This window comes from Ursus maritimus, unplaced genomic scaffold (genome assembly GCF_017311325.1).
Source record: "Ursus maritimus isolate PB19 unplaced genomic scaffold, ASM1731132v1 scaffold_23, whole genome shotgun sequence".
Classification (NCBI taxonomy): domain Eukaryota; kingdom Metazoa; phylum Chordata; class Mammalia; order Carnivora; family Ursidae; genus Ursus; species Ursus maritimus.
In genome coordinates, this window is record NW_024424786.1 from 6930139 (window position 1) to 6950418 (window position 20280).

The 20280-nt window shown below is 41.0% G+C and overlaps 2 protein-coding genes across 9 annotated transcripts in view; one reads left to right on the top strand and one right to left on the bottom strand.

Moving 5' to 3' along the window:
* The window catches only part of HPS5 (HPS5 biogenesis of lysosomal organelles complex 2 subunit 2), a 45987-nt gene extending 26896 nt beyond the window's left edge, over window positions 1-19091 (bottom strand). For 2 of the 7 annotated variants that reach the window (XM_040638882.1, XM_040638877.1), the window contains exons 1-6: window positions 18859-18988; window positions 13259-13422; window positions 5911-6021; window positions 5678-5742; window positions 4806-4998; window positions 3141-3274 (exon numbers count right to left, since the gene is read on the bottom strand). In XM_040638882.1, coding sequence (XP_040494816.1) covers window positions 3141-3274; window positions 4806-4998; window positions 5678-5742; window positions 5911-6021; window positions 13259-13366 — 611 coding nt within the window. In that variant the 5' untranslated portion in view covers window positions 13367-13422; window positions 18859-18988. Of the gene's footprint in view, window positions 1-3140; window positions 3275-4805; window positions 4999-5677; window positions 5743-5910; window positions 6022-13258; window positions 13423-18566 lie in introns of all 7 variants that reach the window. The other 5 variants (XM_040638879.1, XM_040638880.1, XM_040638881.1 and 2 more) reach the window with 5 other exon arrangements.
* A 259-nt stretch (window positions 19092-19350) lies between these two features.
* The window catches only part of GTF2H1 (general transcription factor IIH subunit 1), a 37014-nt gene continuing 36084 nt past the window's right edge, over window positions 19351-20280 (top strand). The window contains exon 1 of one of the 2 annotated variants that reach the window (XM_008686926.2): window positions 19351-19500. The gene's annotated coding sequence lies outside the window, so the exon portion shown is untranslated. The remainder of the gene's footprint in view (window positions 19501-20280) is intronic. The other variant, XM_008686925.2, reaches the window with a different exon arrangement.

Consider the following 20280-nt stretch of genomic DNA (forward strand, 5'->3'; position numbering starts at 1 on the left):
CTCAATATGCCAAGCCCTTCTGAAACTCTGCAACTTTGAACATTCTGCTCCCTTATGATTACATGAACTAAATCGACAGAAGAGCTCAGTACACTGCCTGGGAACATGGAAGGTGACGACGCGAAGATGTCTCTTCCTAAAACCCGCCTCGCTTACTCCTCAGGACTTCATCATTCTTCTGCTGAGACAATTCCTTGATGCCCATAAGCTGGATTACATGCTTCCAGGGCATGTACCGCATTATACACGGCAACTGTGTCTATCAGAACAATAGATAATGACTTTCTTTAGGACAAAAGACATTTTTTACTCCTCTTTAGCTGAATTCCCAGTCACAGCCTCTGGCCTACAGAAAGCACTAACCACACGTTGTAGTGTTCCACATACTCAAACTCTTCTATTAAAGAATGACCTAATATGCCCTCTAGTGTGAATTTACAAGGTGACCTGAGATATAATTCAATAAATATCCCTGTACTTATTTGTTACACGAGTAAAATGTAACCTCATAGTACCTTTAGTACTACAAACTGTAAGAACGGTACGTACCATGAGAACATGGAGGTGAAAGTGCCTCGAAATGCATACAGAGCAATCTAAGAAGTTACGGATTTATTACTTATGTTCCTTATTTGGGAAATAAAATCTATTTCTTGCTTACTTTATATCCTCTATGGCGCTTAATACAGTGCTAAGGGTCCAGAAAAGTGCAATAAATGTTTGCTGAGTGAACAAATACAGGGAACTCGTTCTTACTCATATGCTCATTAACCCTGCTTTCTACATTTTCAAACCATATTTAGCAGGCACAAGGCTAAGTATTTCATATATGTTATCTTAGTTAATTCTTAAAACTATCTCTACATTCTGGATGGAGAAACCAGCATTTAGCAAGGTTTAAAAAGTGGCAGAGCCAGAATTTGAAATGATATTGTCAGGCTCCATTAGTCAATGTTCTCTTCCCTATACCATAGTTCTTTGTTTCTATTTTTTCTATTCCTTTCTGAGATCCACCTTGCTCATCAACAATACTAACAGAAAGTAGCCAGTGGCCGTTGGAGAAGAAAATTCGTATCTATCACTTAAATAGTAATAAGAGCCCCCATTTAAAAAAAAAAAAGGCTGGGGCGCCTGGATGGCTCAGTCGGTTAAGCATCCGACTCTTGATCTCAGGGTCATGAGTTCAAGCCCTGCATTGGGCTTCATGCTGGGTGTGTAGCCTACTTAAAAAAAAAAAAAAGAAAGAAAAATGCTGTTTGTTGGGAGGGAATATAGGTTGAAACAAACAAGAAATTTCAAACATAAATGTATTTTTAAACTTATTGTACTATCCATGTTCCCCCAAACTGAATCCCAGTTAACAGGAAGTGAGCATTTCTTTAACATGTTATACTAGCAGCAGAATCTATGTTATTCTCATAACCAACTCTAGCCACATCCCTGTGAATGGGAAAATGATGTTTAGCAACTCCATTGCACAGAAAGAAAAATAAACCCCTGCTTATTCAGCTGTTTATGTTAAAAAGGCCATCATATAGAGCTTTCTAAGTTGGGTCCCTTGGTAAACTTGAAAATCTACAGACAAAGAATAGTTAGGAACTTGGTGAAGCTAATAAATATTTTACCAAAATCTCAAATGTGGAGTTAATGGCCAAAGGTCTAACGTCAAAAGATGTTTGGGGGGAACTGTGAGGTAAGAGCAGAGGCAGAGAATCGAGACAGAAAGGTTCTAGTCTTGCCTGCCTCTTCCCAGCAGTGTGATGTTAGGCATGCTCTATCACTCGGGATGCCCAGGCTTTCTGATCTGAGAATGAAAGGGTGACAGCAGATGATCTCCAATTCTCCAAGTCTAACTTCATCACTGACCTATAGTCTGAGACAAGTCAGAATCAAGTATATCCTCCTTCCCACTAATCCCATGTAAACTGACCATGCACATCTCAAAGCCTTGCCTTTCTGCTGTCCACCTAGGTTCTCTTATATCAGACACCTGCCACCTGCTATATCTGGCCTCCTTTCCATGTGCCTTTCCTATCCAAGAAAATAAATACAAAGCATACCTTCTTCCCAAGCTTCCCTCTACCATCCCTGACTCCACATACATTCCTTCAAACCTTTTGTAAAAATCTCCTGCTTTCTCGAATAGCAGTCTTCTAATTGAGATACATGAACTCCTGGAAATACATAAAGACTTTCCAAGTCTGGATAGCTCTAAGGAGATCAATTTTCAAACCCTGATACTCTATATGCACACTTTCTTAAAATGACCTAAGAACTCACTTAATTAATGTGACATTTAAGGCTGTCACTCTATGGTGCCAATTTACCAACTTGATCTTCCCCAACTCCACTACTTAAGCCAGGCTGGCAGGTTTTAAAATATGCCTAATTCTTTCTGACTTTTCCCCAAGAGGCTATTCCTTCCTGCTAGAATGTCCCTTCCTTCCCCTCTTACTCCAAATTTAGCTACCAAAAATCATCATCAAAATTATTGAAGCTGCCTGGTGGGTTCATGGGGGTTCAATATACAATTCTCTTTTACGTATGCTCAAAATGTTCCCGAATAAATATTCAAAAGGGTGGCTGGTCCCAAAGAATATTGTAGTGGGAAAAAAGAATCAGGAGTGAAAATTTCCTGCAGTGAGAATGGCTGAGGAACCTCGGCAAGTTATTTCGTATTTTGTTCTGGTGTTTCACAGCTACCTCTAATACACTCCTTCGTCAGTCACTGAACCTTTGGCTCCACCCTTGAGATTTCGGTAAAATATCTGTCAGCTTCACGAAGTTCTTAATTATTCTTCCCCCGATTTTACCCATTAGTAAAATTCTATTAAACACACAACGAATCCAAACAAATTCAATCAAGGAAGACTTCCTGATTCCCCATACTGAAAACAGGCCTTCGTTGGGCCTTCCCTCATGGCACTTGGACCATACTTCACGGAGCTAACTGAACATCTGTCTTAGTCACTCGATGGACTGTCTCAGTCTCCTGTCTTATTCTCTAATATCAGCTTGCACACAGCTGGTTCCTCATAAACATCTGTATTACTCAACGGAGGGGTTTGGGCTAGCTGACTTCTAAGTTCTGAGAGTTCTAGAATTCTGCATAACCTGTGACTCATGGGTGGTCAGTATACCTCTCAGTGTCGCACAAGAAGGATCGAGTAAGTGAAGATATAAGTAGTCTTCCGTCCAAATAATCTAACTGCACAACGCTGGAGTCAACTGTTGTTATTGTCTGAACAGGAAACATCACAAAGGCAGCAGCTGCCTAAAAGAGACATGAATGGAGAGAAGACTCATCTTTACATACCCATATAATCTCCTTCTCTTTACCTTTTAAGTGAAAATAACTGGAGAGCAAAATAAAAATTTTAAATGGGCCAAAATTTAATTTGCCTATTAGGATATCAAAGTTTCACTCATTTAAAAGCTGTGAACTACTCTGTTACGTAACTACAGAAGACAACTCTTTTTTTTTTTTTTTAATAATGATTTTTTATTATATTATGTTAGTCACCATACAGTACATCCCCGGTTTTCGATGTAAGGCTCAATGATTCATTAGTTGTGTATAACACCCAGTGCACCATGCAATATGTGCCCTCCTTACTACCCATCACCGGCAGAAGACAACTCTTAAGGCTCTGTTTCTGGTTATCTAATCTTAGAAGCTGGAATGACAAAGGTAAGGCAAGTTTTCCAACACGTGCCAGAACTTTGTCACACAGAAAACAGTACCTCTCCCTTTGGAAAAGACAAATTAGGGCTACACCACCTGTAAGGTTCCAAATGTTTTTGGAATCAAAAATACGTTAGGAATCAAGCGGTAACTTTGATGGGTTACCATGGCCAAATCAGAAGAATATTCTGAGGTGTTAATTAAAATAAAATAATTTAGCCAATGGTAGTTAGTTTTCTTATTTCCTTCAAAGATCCTACATGGAAATAAGCCGAGCTCCCCACTATAACAATTTTGGAGAAGAGGGACAGTAAGAATTTGGTCTGCTCTTCCTTAATGAGAGACTGGAGCATTCTGTTAGGATAACGTGAAACTTAACCCCTTCTACTCCAACAACTGTAGCAGGAAGCCTGGGACCCAGGCGGCTGAGCACAATCCAGGAGGTACCTTTAAGATTCAATTTACAGTAAGTTACATCCATTCTGAGAAAAAATATACCTAGACTCCTGAATTTCTTCTAAACAGGGAGCAGGAGAATAGGGACCTAGACAACTGATATCATTTCTATGTCTCGATTTTGTTCACACAACTAATAAAGAGGCATCTTATCGGGGCACCTGGGTGGCTCAGTCAGTTAAGCATCCAACTCTTGGTTTCAGCTCACGTCATGATCTCATGGGTCCTGGGATCAAGCCCTGCATCCGGCTCTGTGCTCAGGGAGGAGTCTGTTTGAAAGATTCACTCCCTCTGTCCCTGCCCCCATTCTTTCACACTCTCTTTCTCGAAGAAAAAAAAAAAAAAAAAAAGAAGCACCTTATCTTTATTAATAGCCTAGTATTAATGCTTAATTTAAGTGAGCCACACAGGTGAATTACAGAGTACTGTAATAGACAATGTCCAAATTATTGACGTTAGCTCACAAAAGCACCCTTCAACAGTATCAAGCTAAACCAGGCTACTATATGTACTACACACAAACAAGTCTCCTCAAAATTAATAGACTGGGCTCTATATCAGTCCCCCAAGAAATACAGTAGATAAAACTGTCCTTCAATTGAAATTCTGTAACGCAATATCTTATATCTCGCCCACATACACAAAGAACTGGACTGATTCTTACCTTTGTTTGTTTAGAAGTGTTAAGTTTGATGGCAGAAACTTTCCCCATATGATCACCTACAAAAACTCTAAGAATAGCTGTGTCCCAACAGAGAGCTGTAACTTTTCCGCCTTTGTGCTCTGAAGACACATAAATGCGTTCTGGTTTCCCACGACGCTCCTGATTTAATTCCCAAACAACTACAAGACCTTGACTGCAAGAAAATGAGTCACAGAAGCAGATTTTTGGCAATGGTGAAAAAGGCGCACATTTAGTTCTTTGTATCACAGTATCAAGTATATTAAATATACATGCAAACTCCTATTCTTCAAAAAAGAGGAAGTAGAAAGTCAAGGTACGAATTGCCTTGCTTTAGTCCACCCAATCCAGTACAAGAGAACTTAGATGCTCTAAATTATCTCTGTTACTTTTCTCTTTTAAGGCCAGTGAAATGTTGTTGCCTCATACTGACATTTTCCATAAACCACACTGACCAACTGTCTGTCCTGGTTTGCCAGAACTAAGAGATTTCCTTAGGACATGAGACTTTCAGTGCTAAAACTGGGACAGTCATAGGCAAACCAGGATGGTTGGCCACCCTAACAAACACACAACTACATTTGTCAATTTAAACTGTATTTAGAGAGGCACCTGGGTGGCTCGGTCAGTTAAGTGTCTGACTCTTGATTTTGGCTCAGGTCATGATCTCAGGGTCATAGATGGAGCCACTGCATGGCACTGGGCTCCACGCTCAGCAGACAGCCTGCTTAGGATTCTTTCTCTCCCTCTCCCTTTGTCCCTCCCCCTGCTGGCATGAGCACTCACCCTCAAAAAAATAAAGTAAAATAAAACGTAGTTAGGGAAGATCAGATAATTTTAAAGCAGTTTCTCACCTGGTAGCTACAGCAACATAATCGTCATCATGTAAACAACAGGCCACCTGAGAAATTGCACCTTCCTATATAACACAAAGGAAAAATATTAGGCTTCTCAAAAATGTTAATTTTCCACTTTTAAATTTCAAGATTTACATTCTTCTTTTACTCCAAATGATTATTCACAATGGAGAAACTGGAATTTATGAAAGATATTCCAAATGGTATGACAGGACTACTCTTTATCTTACCCTGTGTGAAAGAAAAAGCCTGTGCTTCCAGCCCTCCTTCTGAATGAGATTGAGTCCTCCTCCTGAACTGCCCAAAGCCAACCATTTCCGAGACACAGCTATGCTCGTGCACTACAAACATGTAAACAGACAAGTGAGAGATCGTCATAGTCACATAACCAAATTAACTGCTGGAAATAAACACGAAGGATCTGTGTAGCAGGTTCCTCCCCCACCCTACTCCCTGCCCAGGCGGACACCACATAATGGCACTCACCCTTTCATTCTAGTATAGTGAAACACACAGAACATTTTGGTTTTAAATGTTTAATTGAATCTCAAAATGACTGAATAGGCTCAACTGTACATATGAGTAATTTTCTCTTACCAAATTCCAGTTATTAGACCATTTATCTTTTGCATAATTTGGCGACATTATTCCAATGTTGACCACAAAAAACGAAAAATCAAGTAAGTCTCCAGGGGATAAAGCAAACGCTTTAACAACATTTACTCACTTGAATCATTTCTAGTCTACATAATTAGCACACAAACTACCCACAGCTTTTAGAACAAGTAGGACTGTGGAGGACACAGATGTAGGTCAATTGTGTCTCCCCCAACTCTCAGCTTGCTGATTCCTTTCCTTATCCTCCAGAGAAAACAGTGGCCCTCCTGTGCCCAATAATACCCTGTGGCAAAATTTGTTGCTTGGCTGATGAACAGATACTCCTAACCCTCTCAACCTTCTTTTCCACCACAGAAGCTGGAAAATCTAAATATTCATTTACCCAGTTTGTCTTTTCTTTTTTTAAAGATTTTATTTATTTACTTATTTATTTATTTATTTATTTGAGAGAAAGAGAGCACAAGCAGGGGGAGCAGCAGGCAGAGGGAGAGGGAGAAGCAGGCTCCCCGCTGAGCAGGGCGCCTGACGTGGGGCTCGATCCCAGGACCCTGAGAGATCACAACCCCAGCCAAAGCGAGATGCTTAACCCACTGAGCCACCCAGGTGCCCCATTACCCAATTTCTCTTGAAGCGAGGGGGATCTATGTGACAAAAATCCAACTAATAATAAGTCTGCTAGGGTTTCTTAGAAAGGTTTACCTTACTAGGTAAAAGAAGAGTCTGAGGGGTGCCTGGATGGCACAGCGGTTAAGCGTCTGCCTTCGGCTCAGGGCGTGATCCCGGCGTTATGGGATCGAGCCCCACCATCAGGCTCCTCCGCTATGAGCCTGCTTCTTCCTCTCCCACTCCCCCTGCTTGTGTTCCCTCTCTCACTGGCTGTCTCTTTCTGTGTAATAAATAAATCTTAAAAAAAAAAAAAAAAAAGGAAGAAGAAGAGTCTGAAGAAAAGAAAGACTTTGGGAAACAATAGATAATGATACAATAATAGCAGAAGACTTGAACGCCCCATTCACATCAATGGACAAATCATCCAAACAGAAAATCAACAAGAAAACAGTGGCTTTGAATGACACGCCACACCAGATGAATTTAACAGACATATTCAGAACATTCCATCCTAAAACGGCAGAATACACACTCTTTCAAGGGCACATGGAACTGTATCCAGAACAGATCACACATTAGGCCGCAAACAAGTCTCAACAAATCAAAACAAAACTGAAGTCCTACCATGCACCTTTGCTGACCACAACGCTATGAAGCTAGAAATCAACCACAAGAAAAAATTGGGGAAGAATACAAATAAGTGGAGATTAAATAATATGCTACTAAACAATGAATGGATCAACCAAGAAATCAAACAAGAAATAAAATAATCACATGGAAACAAAGGAAAATGAAAACAACGGTCCAAAATCTTTGGGTTGCAGCAATAGTTCTAAGAGGGAAGTTTATAGCAATACAGGCCTACATCAAGCAGCAAGAAAAATCTCAAACAACCTAACCTCACACCTAAAAGAGCTAGAAAAAGAAGGATAAAACCCAAACCAAGAAAAAGGAAGTATGAAATAATAAAGATTAGAGCAGAAAAAAATGATATAGAAACTAAAAAAATACAACAGATCAGGGAAATCGGGAGCTAGTTCTCTGAAAAGATCAACAAAATTGATAAACTTGTAGCCAGACTCAATTTAAATTAAAAAAAAAAAACCGAGAGAGAAAACCCAAATAAACAAAATCACTATGAACGAGGAGAAATAACAACCAATGCCACAGAAATAAAATTGTAACAGAATATTATGAAAACCTATATGCCAACAAACTGGACAACTTAAAAGAAATGGCTACGTTCCTAGAGATATAATCTCCCAAAACTAAAGCAGGAGGAAATAGAAAATTTGAACCGACCAATTACCAGCAATAAAATTGAATCAGTAATCAAAAAACTCCCAACAAACAAAAATCCAGGACCAGATGGCTTCACAGGAGAATTCTATGAATTTAAAGAAGAGTTACTACTAGGGCACCTGGGTGGTTCAGTAGTCGGTTGAGCATCCGACTCTTGGTTGGTTTTTTTTTGTTTTTTTAATTAAAGATCTTTGTTTACTTATTTATTTGTCAGAGATACAGAGAGAGAGAGGAGCACGCACACGCACAGGCAAGAGGAGCAGCAGGCAGAGGGAGCAGCAGGCTCCCCACTGAGCAAGGAGCCTGATGAGGAACTCGATCCCAGGACCCTGAGTCGAAGGCAGACACGTTTAACCAACTGAGCTACCCAGGTGTCCCTGACTCTTGGTTTTGGCTCAGGTCATGATCTTGGGGTCGTGGGATCCAGCACCCACCCCCCCCAGTCGGGCTCCACACTCAGTGGGGCGTCTGCTTGGCGTTCTCTCTTCTTCTTCCTCTGCCCCTCCCCCCCCACCTGTATGTGCACACCACTTTCTCTCTCTCTCAAAAAAATAAATCTTTTAAATAAATAAATAAAACTTACTACCTATTCTTCTCAAGCTATTCCAAAAAATACAAAAGGAAAGAAAACTTCCAAATGCATTCTAAGAGGCCAGTACCACCCTGATACCAGAACCAGATAAAAACACCACAAAAAAGAGAACTACAGGCCAATATTGAAGTGAATATCCTCGACAAAATGTTAGCAAGCTGAATCCAACAATACATTAAAAAAATCATATACCCGATCAAGTGGGATTTATTCCCAGGACACAAGGATGGTTCAACATATGCAAACAATCAACGTGATACGTCACATCAATAAAAGAAAGGATAAAAGCCATATAATCATTTCAATACATGCAGAAAAAACACTTGATAAGGTACAAAATCCATTCATGACAAAAGTCCTCTGCAAAGTAGGTTTAGAGGGAACACACTTCAACATAATAAAGACCTTCTATGAAAAACCCATAGACAACATCATACTCAATGGGGTAAAACAGAGCTGTTCCCGTAAGGTCAGGAACAAGGCAAGGATTTCCAATCTCACCACTTTTATTCAACATTCTACTGGAAGTCCTAGCCACAGACATCAGACAACATAAAGAAATAAAAGGCATCCAAATCAGTAAGGAGAAAATAACACCCCCACTATTTACAGATAACATGATACTATATATAGCAAACCCTAACTAGATCGGATAAGTGAATACAGTAAAGACACAGGATACAAAATCAATGTACAGAAATCTGTTGCAATCCTACACGCTAATAATGAAGCAGTAGAACATGAAATTTAAAAAAATAATCACATTTACAACTGCACCAAAAACAATATCCAGGAATAAATTTAGCCAAAGAGGTGAAAATCCTGTACTCTGAAAACTATAAAACACTGATGAAAGAAATTCAAGACTAGATGAAAAATAAATAAATAAATAAAAAGGAAAGACATTCCATGCTCACAGGTCAGAAGAACAAATATGGTTAAGATGTCTATACCATCCAACACAATCTACAGATTTAATGCAATCTGTATTGAAATACCAACAGCATTTTTCACAGAAGTAAAACAAACAATCCTAAAATTTGTATGGAACTACAAAAGGCCTCGAATAGCTAAAGCAATCTTGAACACTGGAGGTATCGCAAGTCTAAATTTCAAGTTATGTTACAAAGTGGTAGTAATTAAAACAGTATGGTACTGGGATAAAAATACACACATACATCAATGGAACAGAACAGAAAACCCAGAAATAAACCCACAAGTATATGGTCAATTAATCTTAAACAAAGGAGGAATAAATATATAATGGGAAAAAACAGTCTCTTCAACAAATGGTGTTGGGGAAAATGGAGAGCCACATGCAAAACAATGAAACTGGACCATTTTCTAACACCATACACAAAAATAAACTAAAAATGGATTAAAGACCTAAATGTAAGACCTGAAACCATAAAAATCCAAGAAGAGAGCATAGGCAATTATCTTGGACATTGGCCACAGCAACATTTTTCTAGATGTGTCTTCTGAGGCAAGGGAAATGAAAGCAAAAATAAACTAGTGGGACTACATCAAAATAAAAAGTTTCTATACAGCAAAGGAAACAATCAACAAAAATAAAAGGCAACCTACTGAATGGGTGAAGATATTTACAAACAACATATCCGATTAAAGGTTAGTATCAAAAATATATAAACAACTTATACAACTCAATACCTAAAAAGCCAAAATATCCAAAATAATCCAATTAAAAAATGAGCAAATGACATGAATAGACATTCTTCCAAAGAAGACATACAGATGGCCAAGAGACACATGAAAAGATGCTCATCATCACTCATCATCAGGGAAATGCAAATCAAAACCAAAATGAGGTATCACCTCATACCTATCAGAATGGCTAAAGTAAAAAACACAAGAAACAAGTGCTGGCGAGGATGTGGAGAAAAGGAACCCTTTTGCTCTGCTGGTGGGAATGAAAACTGGAGCAGCCACTATGGAAAACAGTATGGAGATTATTCAAAAAATTAAAAGCAGAACTACTTTAGGACCCAGTAATTGTTCTACTGGGTATTTACACAAATAAAAAAAACATGGGGCACCTGGGTGGCTCAGTGGATTAAGTATCTGCCTTCAGCTCGGGTAGTGATCTTGGGGTCCTGGGATTAAGCCCCACATCGTGCTCTCTGCTCAGCAGGGAGTCTGCTTCTCCCTCTCCCTCTGTGCGTGTTCTCTTTCTCTCTCTCAAATAAATAAATAAAATCTTTTTTGAAAAATTAAAAAAACACTAATTCAGGGGGATACACACCCCTATGTTTATCGCAGCATTATTTAAAACAGCCAAACTATGGAAGTAGCCCAAGTATCCATCAATAGATAAATGGATAAAGAAGACATGGTATATATCTACAATAGAATATTATTCAGCCATAGAAAAAGAATGAAATCTTGCCATTTGCACCTACAAGGATGGGGCTAGAGAGTATTATGCTAAGCGAAGTAAGTCAGAGATAGATAAAATACCATATGATCTCACTCATGTGGAATTTAAGAATCAAAACAAGCAAGGAAAGGAAAACAAAAAGAGCTAGAGAAACAAACCAAGAAAGAGACACTTTTTTTTTTTTAGAAGGGGAGGGAGGGATGGGGGAAAGGGAGAGAAAGCACCCCAAGCAGGCTCCACACTCAGCATGGACCCCAAGGCGAAGCTGGATCCCACAACCCTGAGATCATGACCTAAGCCAAAATTGAGAGTCGGACGCTTAACCTACTGAGCCACCCAGGTGCCCCAAGAAACAGACGATCTTAACTATACAGAACAAACTGATGGTTAGCAGAGGGAGGTGCGTAGGGGAATGGGGAAAATAGGGAATGGGGACTAAAAGTACACTTATCATGGGGCACCTGAGTGGCTCAGTCGGTTAAGAGTCTGTATTCGGCTCAGGTCATTATCTCAAGGTCCTGGGATTGAGCCCCACATTGGGCTGCCTGCTCGGTGGAGAGCCTGCTTCTCCCTCTCTGTCCCCTGCGTGTGTTCTCTCTCGCTCTCTCCCTCAAATAAATAAATAAGATCTTTGAAAAAAAATAAACTGCTTGTAAAAAGGTACACCTATCATGATAAAAATAATAATAGTAATAAAATTTAAAAATAAAAAAATAAACAATAAACCAAGGTTGGGGGGGAGGGAAGAAAGCCTTCGCTTGTGGCCCCATCTTTCCTGCTTGAGACGCTAACGGAAACATCAAGACTGGAGCCAGGACACCTATCTTGCAACTGTGATTAAAACCAATATATGGATGGTGGTCGGACAGGAGAAACGGAGAGCCTGGTACCTCAATGATATCCTTGGGCCACTACACTAAACCCAGAAACACTAACCTCCGACAAGGTTATAAACACCCTTATCGGTTAAGCCATACTATACCAGGTAGGACATCCCACAACTTGCAGTTAAAAAAATCCAACTGAAATCAACCGAGGATTGTTGCTCTTCACTTTGCCTATTATGTCCTACTGTTTTGCTTAAAGGCTAGCAAAGTATTTGGGTGGGGGAGCAGAAGTATAAAAATGAAATTATTTTGGAATTGGTTATGAGATTCTGTTCTTCACCATGTCATTCCTGAGTTTCTCAGAAGAACTCAGGGTTTGAGGGGAGCACACACTTCTTCCCACACAGCTAACAGCTTTTGCTCTGTTTCCTAAAATGGAGGGTACATCAAACTCCTTGTTTTGGAATGAGCTTAGTATAACTGCAGTGGTTCATGTTGCTTGAAATGCAACAGGGTAGGGCACCTGGGTGGCTCAGTCGGTTAAGTGTCTGCCTTCGGCTCAGGTCATGATCCCAGGACCCCATATCGGGCTCCCTGCTCAGTGGGGAGCCTGCTTCTCCCTGTCTTCCCCTCCCCCCCCACTTATGCTCTCTCTTGCTCTCTCTCTCCCTCTCAAGATAAATAAAATCTTTAAAAAAAATAAAATAAAATGCAACAGGGTATACTCATTTATACTATTTTAATTTCGATCAAATACATTATTTTCTGAGAAAAAACAGTAAGATTATTGTGAAGGAATAAAAAAATTGAGCAATCAATATCATGGTTCTCAAGGATAGGAAAGAATTCAAATGATAGCTCAAAAAGTAAATCAAGAAAGAGCTTCGGGGGCACCTGGGTGGCTCAGTGGGTTAAGTGTCTGCCTTCTGCTCAGGTTACCGAGCCTGGCATCAGGTTCCCTGCTTGGCAGGGAGCCTGCTTCTCCCTCTCCCCCCGCCTCACCCCCAGCTTGTGCTCATGCACCCGTACACACACTCTCTTACATAAATAAAATCTTAAAAAAAAAAAAAAAGAGCTACAAACATGCTACTTGCATGTGAGGTATTACTAGCACAGGGAAGAACACCCAAGATTCCATTAAACATAAAGAACTAGAGGGCAAGGAGCATATATAACAGAGCACACAAAATATACAAGTATGAACATGAAACCGCTACAAGGATCAAGAAATTCACCTTTAGACGACTGGAGTCCAGCCTCAGGGCTGAAAGCAATGGATCCAGAGACTCAAACTCTGCAAGAACATGGCTGTAGGACTCTGGTATCACTGGCACAAAAGTCATTTAGCCGGAAAGTTGAAACTACGTTGAGTGACAGGCACAGTATTCCCGAATAAAACCTGCAAAAATATAATTTAAGAAGCTCTTCGCTCAGCATGCATTTAATGGACATATGGAAAACAAAGCGAAACGTGAGAAAGGGACAAGGATCCCTGCTCTGCAGGTACTTAGCATCTAAGTGGAAAGAAAGCACACATAGGTAATATTATATGCAACCATCAGCCTGTACTATATTATTGCCTGACTCTGAAACTCCCAGAGAATCAGTCCAGATGCTCAAGGTCCTCCATACTTCTACCCACTCTATTCATCTCACACAGTGTGAGTAGGTAGGATGAGCAATGTAGGATTCAAGAGGAAAACTGGTCAAGCTCTTCTTTGGTAAATAGCCGCCTCAGTTATACTTCTTCAAGCTATAAATCTTTTTCTGCCTTTAAGAGTCTCTTATTCAAAGGCAACACTCCCTAAAGGCTTCAAACTACAAACCCTTATCAGCAAATTCAATAGTTATCAGCCAACAGTTTAACAGTGCTTAATAGAACTAGACTTCTGGATCTCTTTCTCCAAATCATTAGGGGCTCAGTAAGTTATGTGTTGAAAGAATGAATGCACCTACTAAGTGGGAAGTAAAGTGAAGGGAATTAAAGCTCAAAGAAAATAAGAGCTTCAATAAGAGAACTGATACGAATGAATAGGAGTAAGAATACAAGACAGCAAATGCTAAATACCCCATGAAGACTTTGTAAACTAACACAAGAGTTTATCTGTTCAGAAACTCTCAAGTGTACATTTTTGTCAAATTGCACCAACTTCCAAAAAAGAAATAAAATTCAAGAAAATTTTTACCATTAATTTTAACTTTTCTCAGTCTTTTGTAACATGCCAAATTAAGAAAAGCAAACACTACACAAAAATTTAGAACCATTTATACTTGTTTTTAAATTAAAGTTTTTTTATTTTTTTTCAGAACCACAAGTATTTACTCATTCATTTATTCATCAAATATGTACACAGTGTTAACAGCTAGACCCTAAGACCTGATCTTTAGTTCTCACCGGCTTGTTCCCACAGACCTTTGTCCCACATTCTTACTTAAGCTCTTCTTTCCAGCTTCTCTCTTAAGCTAGGCAAAAGGCCCCAGGGGCCTAACATCGCGTGATGGAAACCGAAACTACCCTTCAAGCGGTAACACTTGCCTGGACAGGAGCTCCGCCAGCTCAGGCAGCCCAGACCAGTTTGAGCTTAACCCCCAATCACGCCTGTGCAGATGAACCATGCAGTGACCCAGGGAGTGACCAACAGTCACCTACACCTCAACAGAATACTAAAATCTGTGCCCAAGGAGGAGCACAAGCCTGCTTTACATAACAATGTACGTATAAGCATATTCCCTTAAGGAACATGCGCAACCTTACCCTGTCTCTACATGATGACAAGGCTCCCCTATCTAGATTCATCCTAACCCTAAGTAAAAGAAACCCACTCACCCTTGCTTGGGGGCGGGGGGGGGGGGGTGTCACAGCTTTGGGAGTTATTCCCTATGATCTCCTTATTTGCTACAAATCAAGTTCCCTTTGTGCAACAACTCTACCTGGTGTAGTTTCTACCTGTGACTCACAGGAGTGAACTCAAAAGTTTGTAGGTTACAATAGTACCAACTTGTGCACTGTTCTAGGTCCAGGAGATAAAACAAGACAAAACCAAGTCCTAATACTCACGGAGCATACTTCCCAGTGGCAAAACACATATAAGCTTATGATGTCTTTTTATTGCATAGACATAATATAGTCTTACTTCTTATTTATACTGTTCTTAATACAGCCTGACCTCTGCAAGGAGAATAGTGTTTCAAGAAAAACAACAAATCTTTAGTAGTTCCATACTCAAACTACTTGGGAATTCCAGGGTGCCTGGCTGGCTCAGTGGAGTGTGTGACTCTTGATCTCAGGGTTGTGAGTTCGAGCCCCACTTTGGATATAGAGATTAACTAAAAATAAATCTTTCAGAGTGCCTGGATGGCTCAGTCGGTTAAGGGTATGCTTTTGGCTCAGGTCACGATGCTGGGGTCCTGGGATGGAGCCCCATGTCGGGCTCCCTGCTCAGTGGGGAGTCTGCTTCTCCCTCTCCCTCTGCCCTCCATCCTTGCGTGCACTCCCTCTCTCTCAAATACATCAATAAAATCTGTTTAAAAATAAATACATACATAAATAAAATCTTTACCAAAAAAATTGGGAATTCCTGACCTCTGAAAAATCTCATTCTTTTCACTCACTCATTTTATTGAGTTCTTAGTAAAATATGAGGCACAATGGTGGGAACAAGACAAATAATTCCAGAAATCACTTTATACATAGGGAGAAAAAGAACACACACACCCCCACCGTAAGGGAGACATAGCAAAGTGTTACGCTGGAACTTAGACGACAGAAGAATCATACTGAGTTAAAGGGAACCACGAAAAACTTCCTAAGGGAAGTAGCACTGGCGCTGAGTAGGCCTTTATCAGAAGGAAAAGGGGGGCAGTAAGCAAAAATATAGAGGATACATTTGGAGATACATTTAGTCTTTGGTTGAAACACAGGAGATAAGGAATGCAGTAATGAAAGATAAAAGTAGAAGAGTAATTCAGCACAAGGTATGAAATACTCTGAATTTCAAACCAAGGAACCTGAAGAAATTCTAATTTGAGAGGCAACAGAAAGGCACTGAAGGATTTGGTATTAGGCAATCACATAATTTCTGTGAAGTGCTGCGGGCACACACTAGAAAACAAAGACTTGAGAAAAGTGTTGAGTGGTAAGGAAGTGAAGATAACGCTTTCCAATTACTCAAGAAATCTGGTGCAAAAGAAATCCTCTCTTGCCTTTTTAAAGACTTACTTGAAAGGGGGGAGGGGCAGAGGGTGAGAATCTTCAAGCAGACCCCCTGCTCAGTCAGGAGCTCCTGACCTGAGCTGCAATCAAGAGTCTGACACTTAACCAACTGAGCCACGCAAGCATCGCCAACCTCTCCTCACTTTCAGAGCAGGAGAGACTCAAACAGATTTGTAAGCAGTAGCTAAGAGTCTTTAGAATGAAAAGGACTAAAGATACAAGACAAAGACAAAACCATAGTATAAAATCCTAAAGAAGATAGAAAGGAATGATATCAAGACTACAGCATCTCTTACATTTGTTATCCTAAGCTCTGAAGTGGACAGGCCATCTGGCCTTGATCTCAGTGTCCTACAAGTTATAATGAGGTAAAAAACAACCTAGTAAGTTCCTGTTTTTCTAAAAAAAGATTTAATGGGAAATGAGAATGAAAAAGAAACAGTATAAGCAATGTCAGTTCTCAAGAGAAGTTTGCAGGGTGGTGGTGTTAAGCCAACTCCAAGTTTATACTTCCTAGTGCTTATTCTCTCCCTTTAATATTTGATTCTGATCATTTACAGCTTTAACTAATTATTTCTAATTGTGTCTTCTGCAGTTTAAGGGAGCAAATTTACTTCTTCCAAAACAACTCTTCAGTATTTGAAAAGTGTTATGAGGTCTTCTTAAAATTTAACATTCCCAATTCTTCAATCATTTCTGGCATGACAATGTTCAAATTCCTCTCTATTCTTGTCAACCTTCTACAAAGGTGATTTAGTTTTTCTGAAAATATGGTGCCTAGAACTGAACATAATACTCTTTAAGTAGTTGGATAACACAGAACAGAATAGAAACCCTTACTTTCTGGATCTGGACACTAAGTTTCTATATTACAACCTAAAATAGCATCTGTGTTTTTTTAAAGTGGCCATGTCACACTTTTGATTCAACTAAAACTCAAAAAAATTTTCACATGAAACGAATATAATCTTCCTACCTAGTACTTATATATAATAGAATTGAGGTCAACCTGAAATTTGCTATTAATCAAATGTGACAATATAAAAAGTACTTACATACTTAAATTCTCTGTAAAAACAACAGTAGATTGTTGACAATCGTTATACATGGGTCCTGAGTACATGGGGGTTCATTTTTATTATCCTATCTACTTTTGTCTGTTTGAAATTTTCCATAGCAAGTTTTTAAGTACTTTTTTTAAAATAGAGAGAGAGCAAACACGTGGGGAGGGGTAGGAGGAGGAAAGAATCTCAAGCAGACTCTGCGCCCAACCTGACTGGGGGCTCAATCCCACCACCCCAAGATCATGACCTGGGGCCAAATCAAGAGTTGGACATTCAACTGACTGAGCCACCCAGAAGCACCTTTAAGTACATACTTTTTTTTTTTAAGATTTTATTTATTTATTTGAGAGAGCAAAAGCGAGAGAGATCACAGAGGAAGAGGGAGAAGCAGACTCCCCGCAGAGTGGAGAGCCGGATGCAGCACTGGATACCAAGTCCCTAAGATCAGGACCTGAGCCAAAGGAAGACACTTAACCATCAGAGCCACCGAGGCTCCCCAAGTACATACTTTTAAAAAAATCTCTGTACAAACCTTCAAAGGCTCCCCTTCTTACATAATCTACGATCTCATCCTTCTCTTTCCAGCCACATCTTCCACTTTATACCCCTATTTTCCAACTATACAAAATTATCTTTTGTCCCTCTTTCATTGTATAAACTTTCTGTGCCTCCATGGTTTAATAGATACCGTTCTTTGAATCTTCATCCATCTAACAAAACCTTACCTTTCTGCAAAGCTGAGTTTAAATATTACTTCTGTTAAGCTTGCACACCTCTAGCCTAGCAAAAAAACCTAAGCAAAAAGGTTACCAATACTTACAAATGCTTAGAAGGTTACAAAAGCTTACCAAAGTCAGTGCAACAATTCTTAAGGATTGGCTTGCCCAAGGTTACAGAACTCTGCTGAGGCAGAGCTGAGACTAGAATTCACTTCTCCTGAGTCCAAATCTAATTATCTTTCCATTTCCACGCATAACTTGATGGTAACATAAACGAGTAGTAGGATTAAGAAAAGGTTTTTCTCATCACCCTAGTACTCACTTTACCAATGGACCAGTGTTTGCTGCTCACACATCAAAAGCAAAGAACAGCGTTCTCTTTCCCCCACTAGCTACGTGGGAGGAGGAGGAATAGAGAAGGAAGCAAGCAAAAATTAAAGATACTACGCGAAGTGTAAGAGGGAGATTCCACCATTCCATAACACGATCTTTCTACCCAAGAAGTAATCATCAGAGAACTCTACACCTTAGAAAAATGGCGACTCACTCATAAATCTATCATGCTTTCAGCTTGCTTTGTACCCACCGCTGCACACGGTCCCTGCGCACAAGCAGCTTTCTAGCGGAACCAGTAACTTTTTTGCGGCGATATCTTTAATAATGTATTCACATCTCTCCAGGAGAGAAGCCTCGGTAACCAAGTTTTTAAAAGCCAGGTTGACAAACCAGCAGCCCCGCTCAGCCCCGCTTCACCATCTCCAGGCCGGCAGTCCCCAAGCCGGCAGTCCCCAGTTCTCTGAATCAGAAGCTCTCTCACGGCCAGCCGCCGGGACACTCACCGAGCAACTAAAAGCGGTACAGACACACTCAATAGCAACTAAGAGCGAAACCTGAGAGTCTTTCTCCCCTTCCGCACCGCCCCTCCCTTGCTTACGTCACCCAGAAGCGCCGAGGACTCGAGGACAACGCTATTAACGGTACTTCCTTGTCACGTGACGGGTTACGCCCCTGTTTGCGCGTGGTCCCTCCCCCTCCGGCCGCGGTCGCAATTACGCTCTCTGCGGCCTGCAGTCCACGGGTTGCTGCTGGCCGAAAACGCAGGAACAACGGGGGCCGGAAAACCTTTAGGCTAAAGGGGTGAGCCAGCCAGGATCCTGGGACCTTTCACAGCTTGAGACCGGCAAAAGGAAATGAAACAGGCGGGAACCGGCGGGGGTGGGAGGGAACTAGCGGAAGGTGTCATGGCGGCCGCGCTCTGGGTCACGTGCCCGGCAGGCCCGCCTTGGTACTTCCGGTCACGTGTCCTCAGAGTCCTCGCAGCCAGCGATGGAGGCGAGACCCCCCAGTAACAGAGGCGGTGGCGACGGCGGTGGCTACTGGGTTTCAGCGTCTTCCCAGCAGCGTCTCTAAGAAGCGCAGCGGAACTCGACCCGACCCAGCCCAGTTACTTACTCCCTGCCCAGGACAGTAGCTTCCACCTGGTAAGTTTAGACCGAAGAATGGGGGTGGGTGGGTGGGTGGGTGAGCAGCTGACAGGCCCCGGGACCGCAGGACGGCGCGGATTCTGCCCCATTTCCCTGTGTCCCTGTTGCCGTCGCCACAGCACCTAAGACTGCCGTCTCGGTAGCCCTTTATTGTCCTGAAGAAGGGGATAGGCGACCCCTAATCTACTGGCCTGTAGGAAGTATGCCCCATTACTAAGAGCAGGGACTCGAAGATTTACCCAAAGCCAGTATCAGACTTGACTCCGGAGAATGAAGGACGTGGAGGCCTCTGCCTGACACAGGATCTCTTCCCGTTAGGAAATGTGCTGTTAAGTCTTTCGGTTTCTGTAGAACGGCTTTCACCGTAGTGTCCGCACACCTTTTGCTTCACCTGTCAATCCTACCGCTTCTTAAAGCCTTCTCAACACGTGTGCCAATCCACACGCCCAGTTTTGGTCTGTGCCCAATTTGATTGTCTTGTAATGATGAAAAATAGACCACCAACCCATGGAAATGTGTAAATATTTTATAAATTCCCCAATGTTCTCAAGAGACAAAACTGACTAAGGGAGTATATTCAGTTGACTCTTGGACGCCCATTTTGGCGTCTGTGTAGTGGGGGAGGGGGAAGAGCTATAAAAACTTACCCTTTGGCCTATTAGAAGACCCAGTTTGAAAAACATGCAAAAACGAAGTGGTTTGAAATACACCTTGTAATAAGTATTAACTCCATGAAGGAGTGGAACAATTTCTCCCCACGAATTCTTACTGTGAACT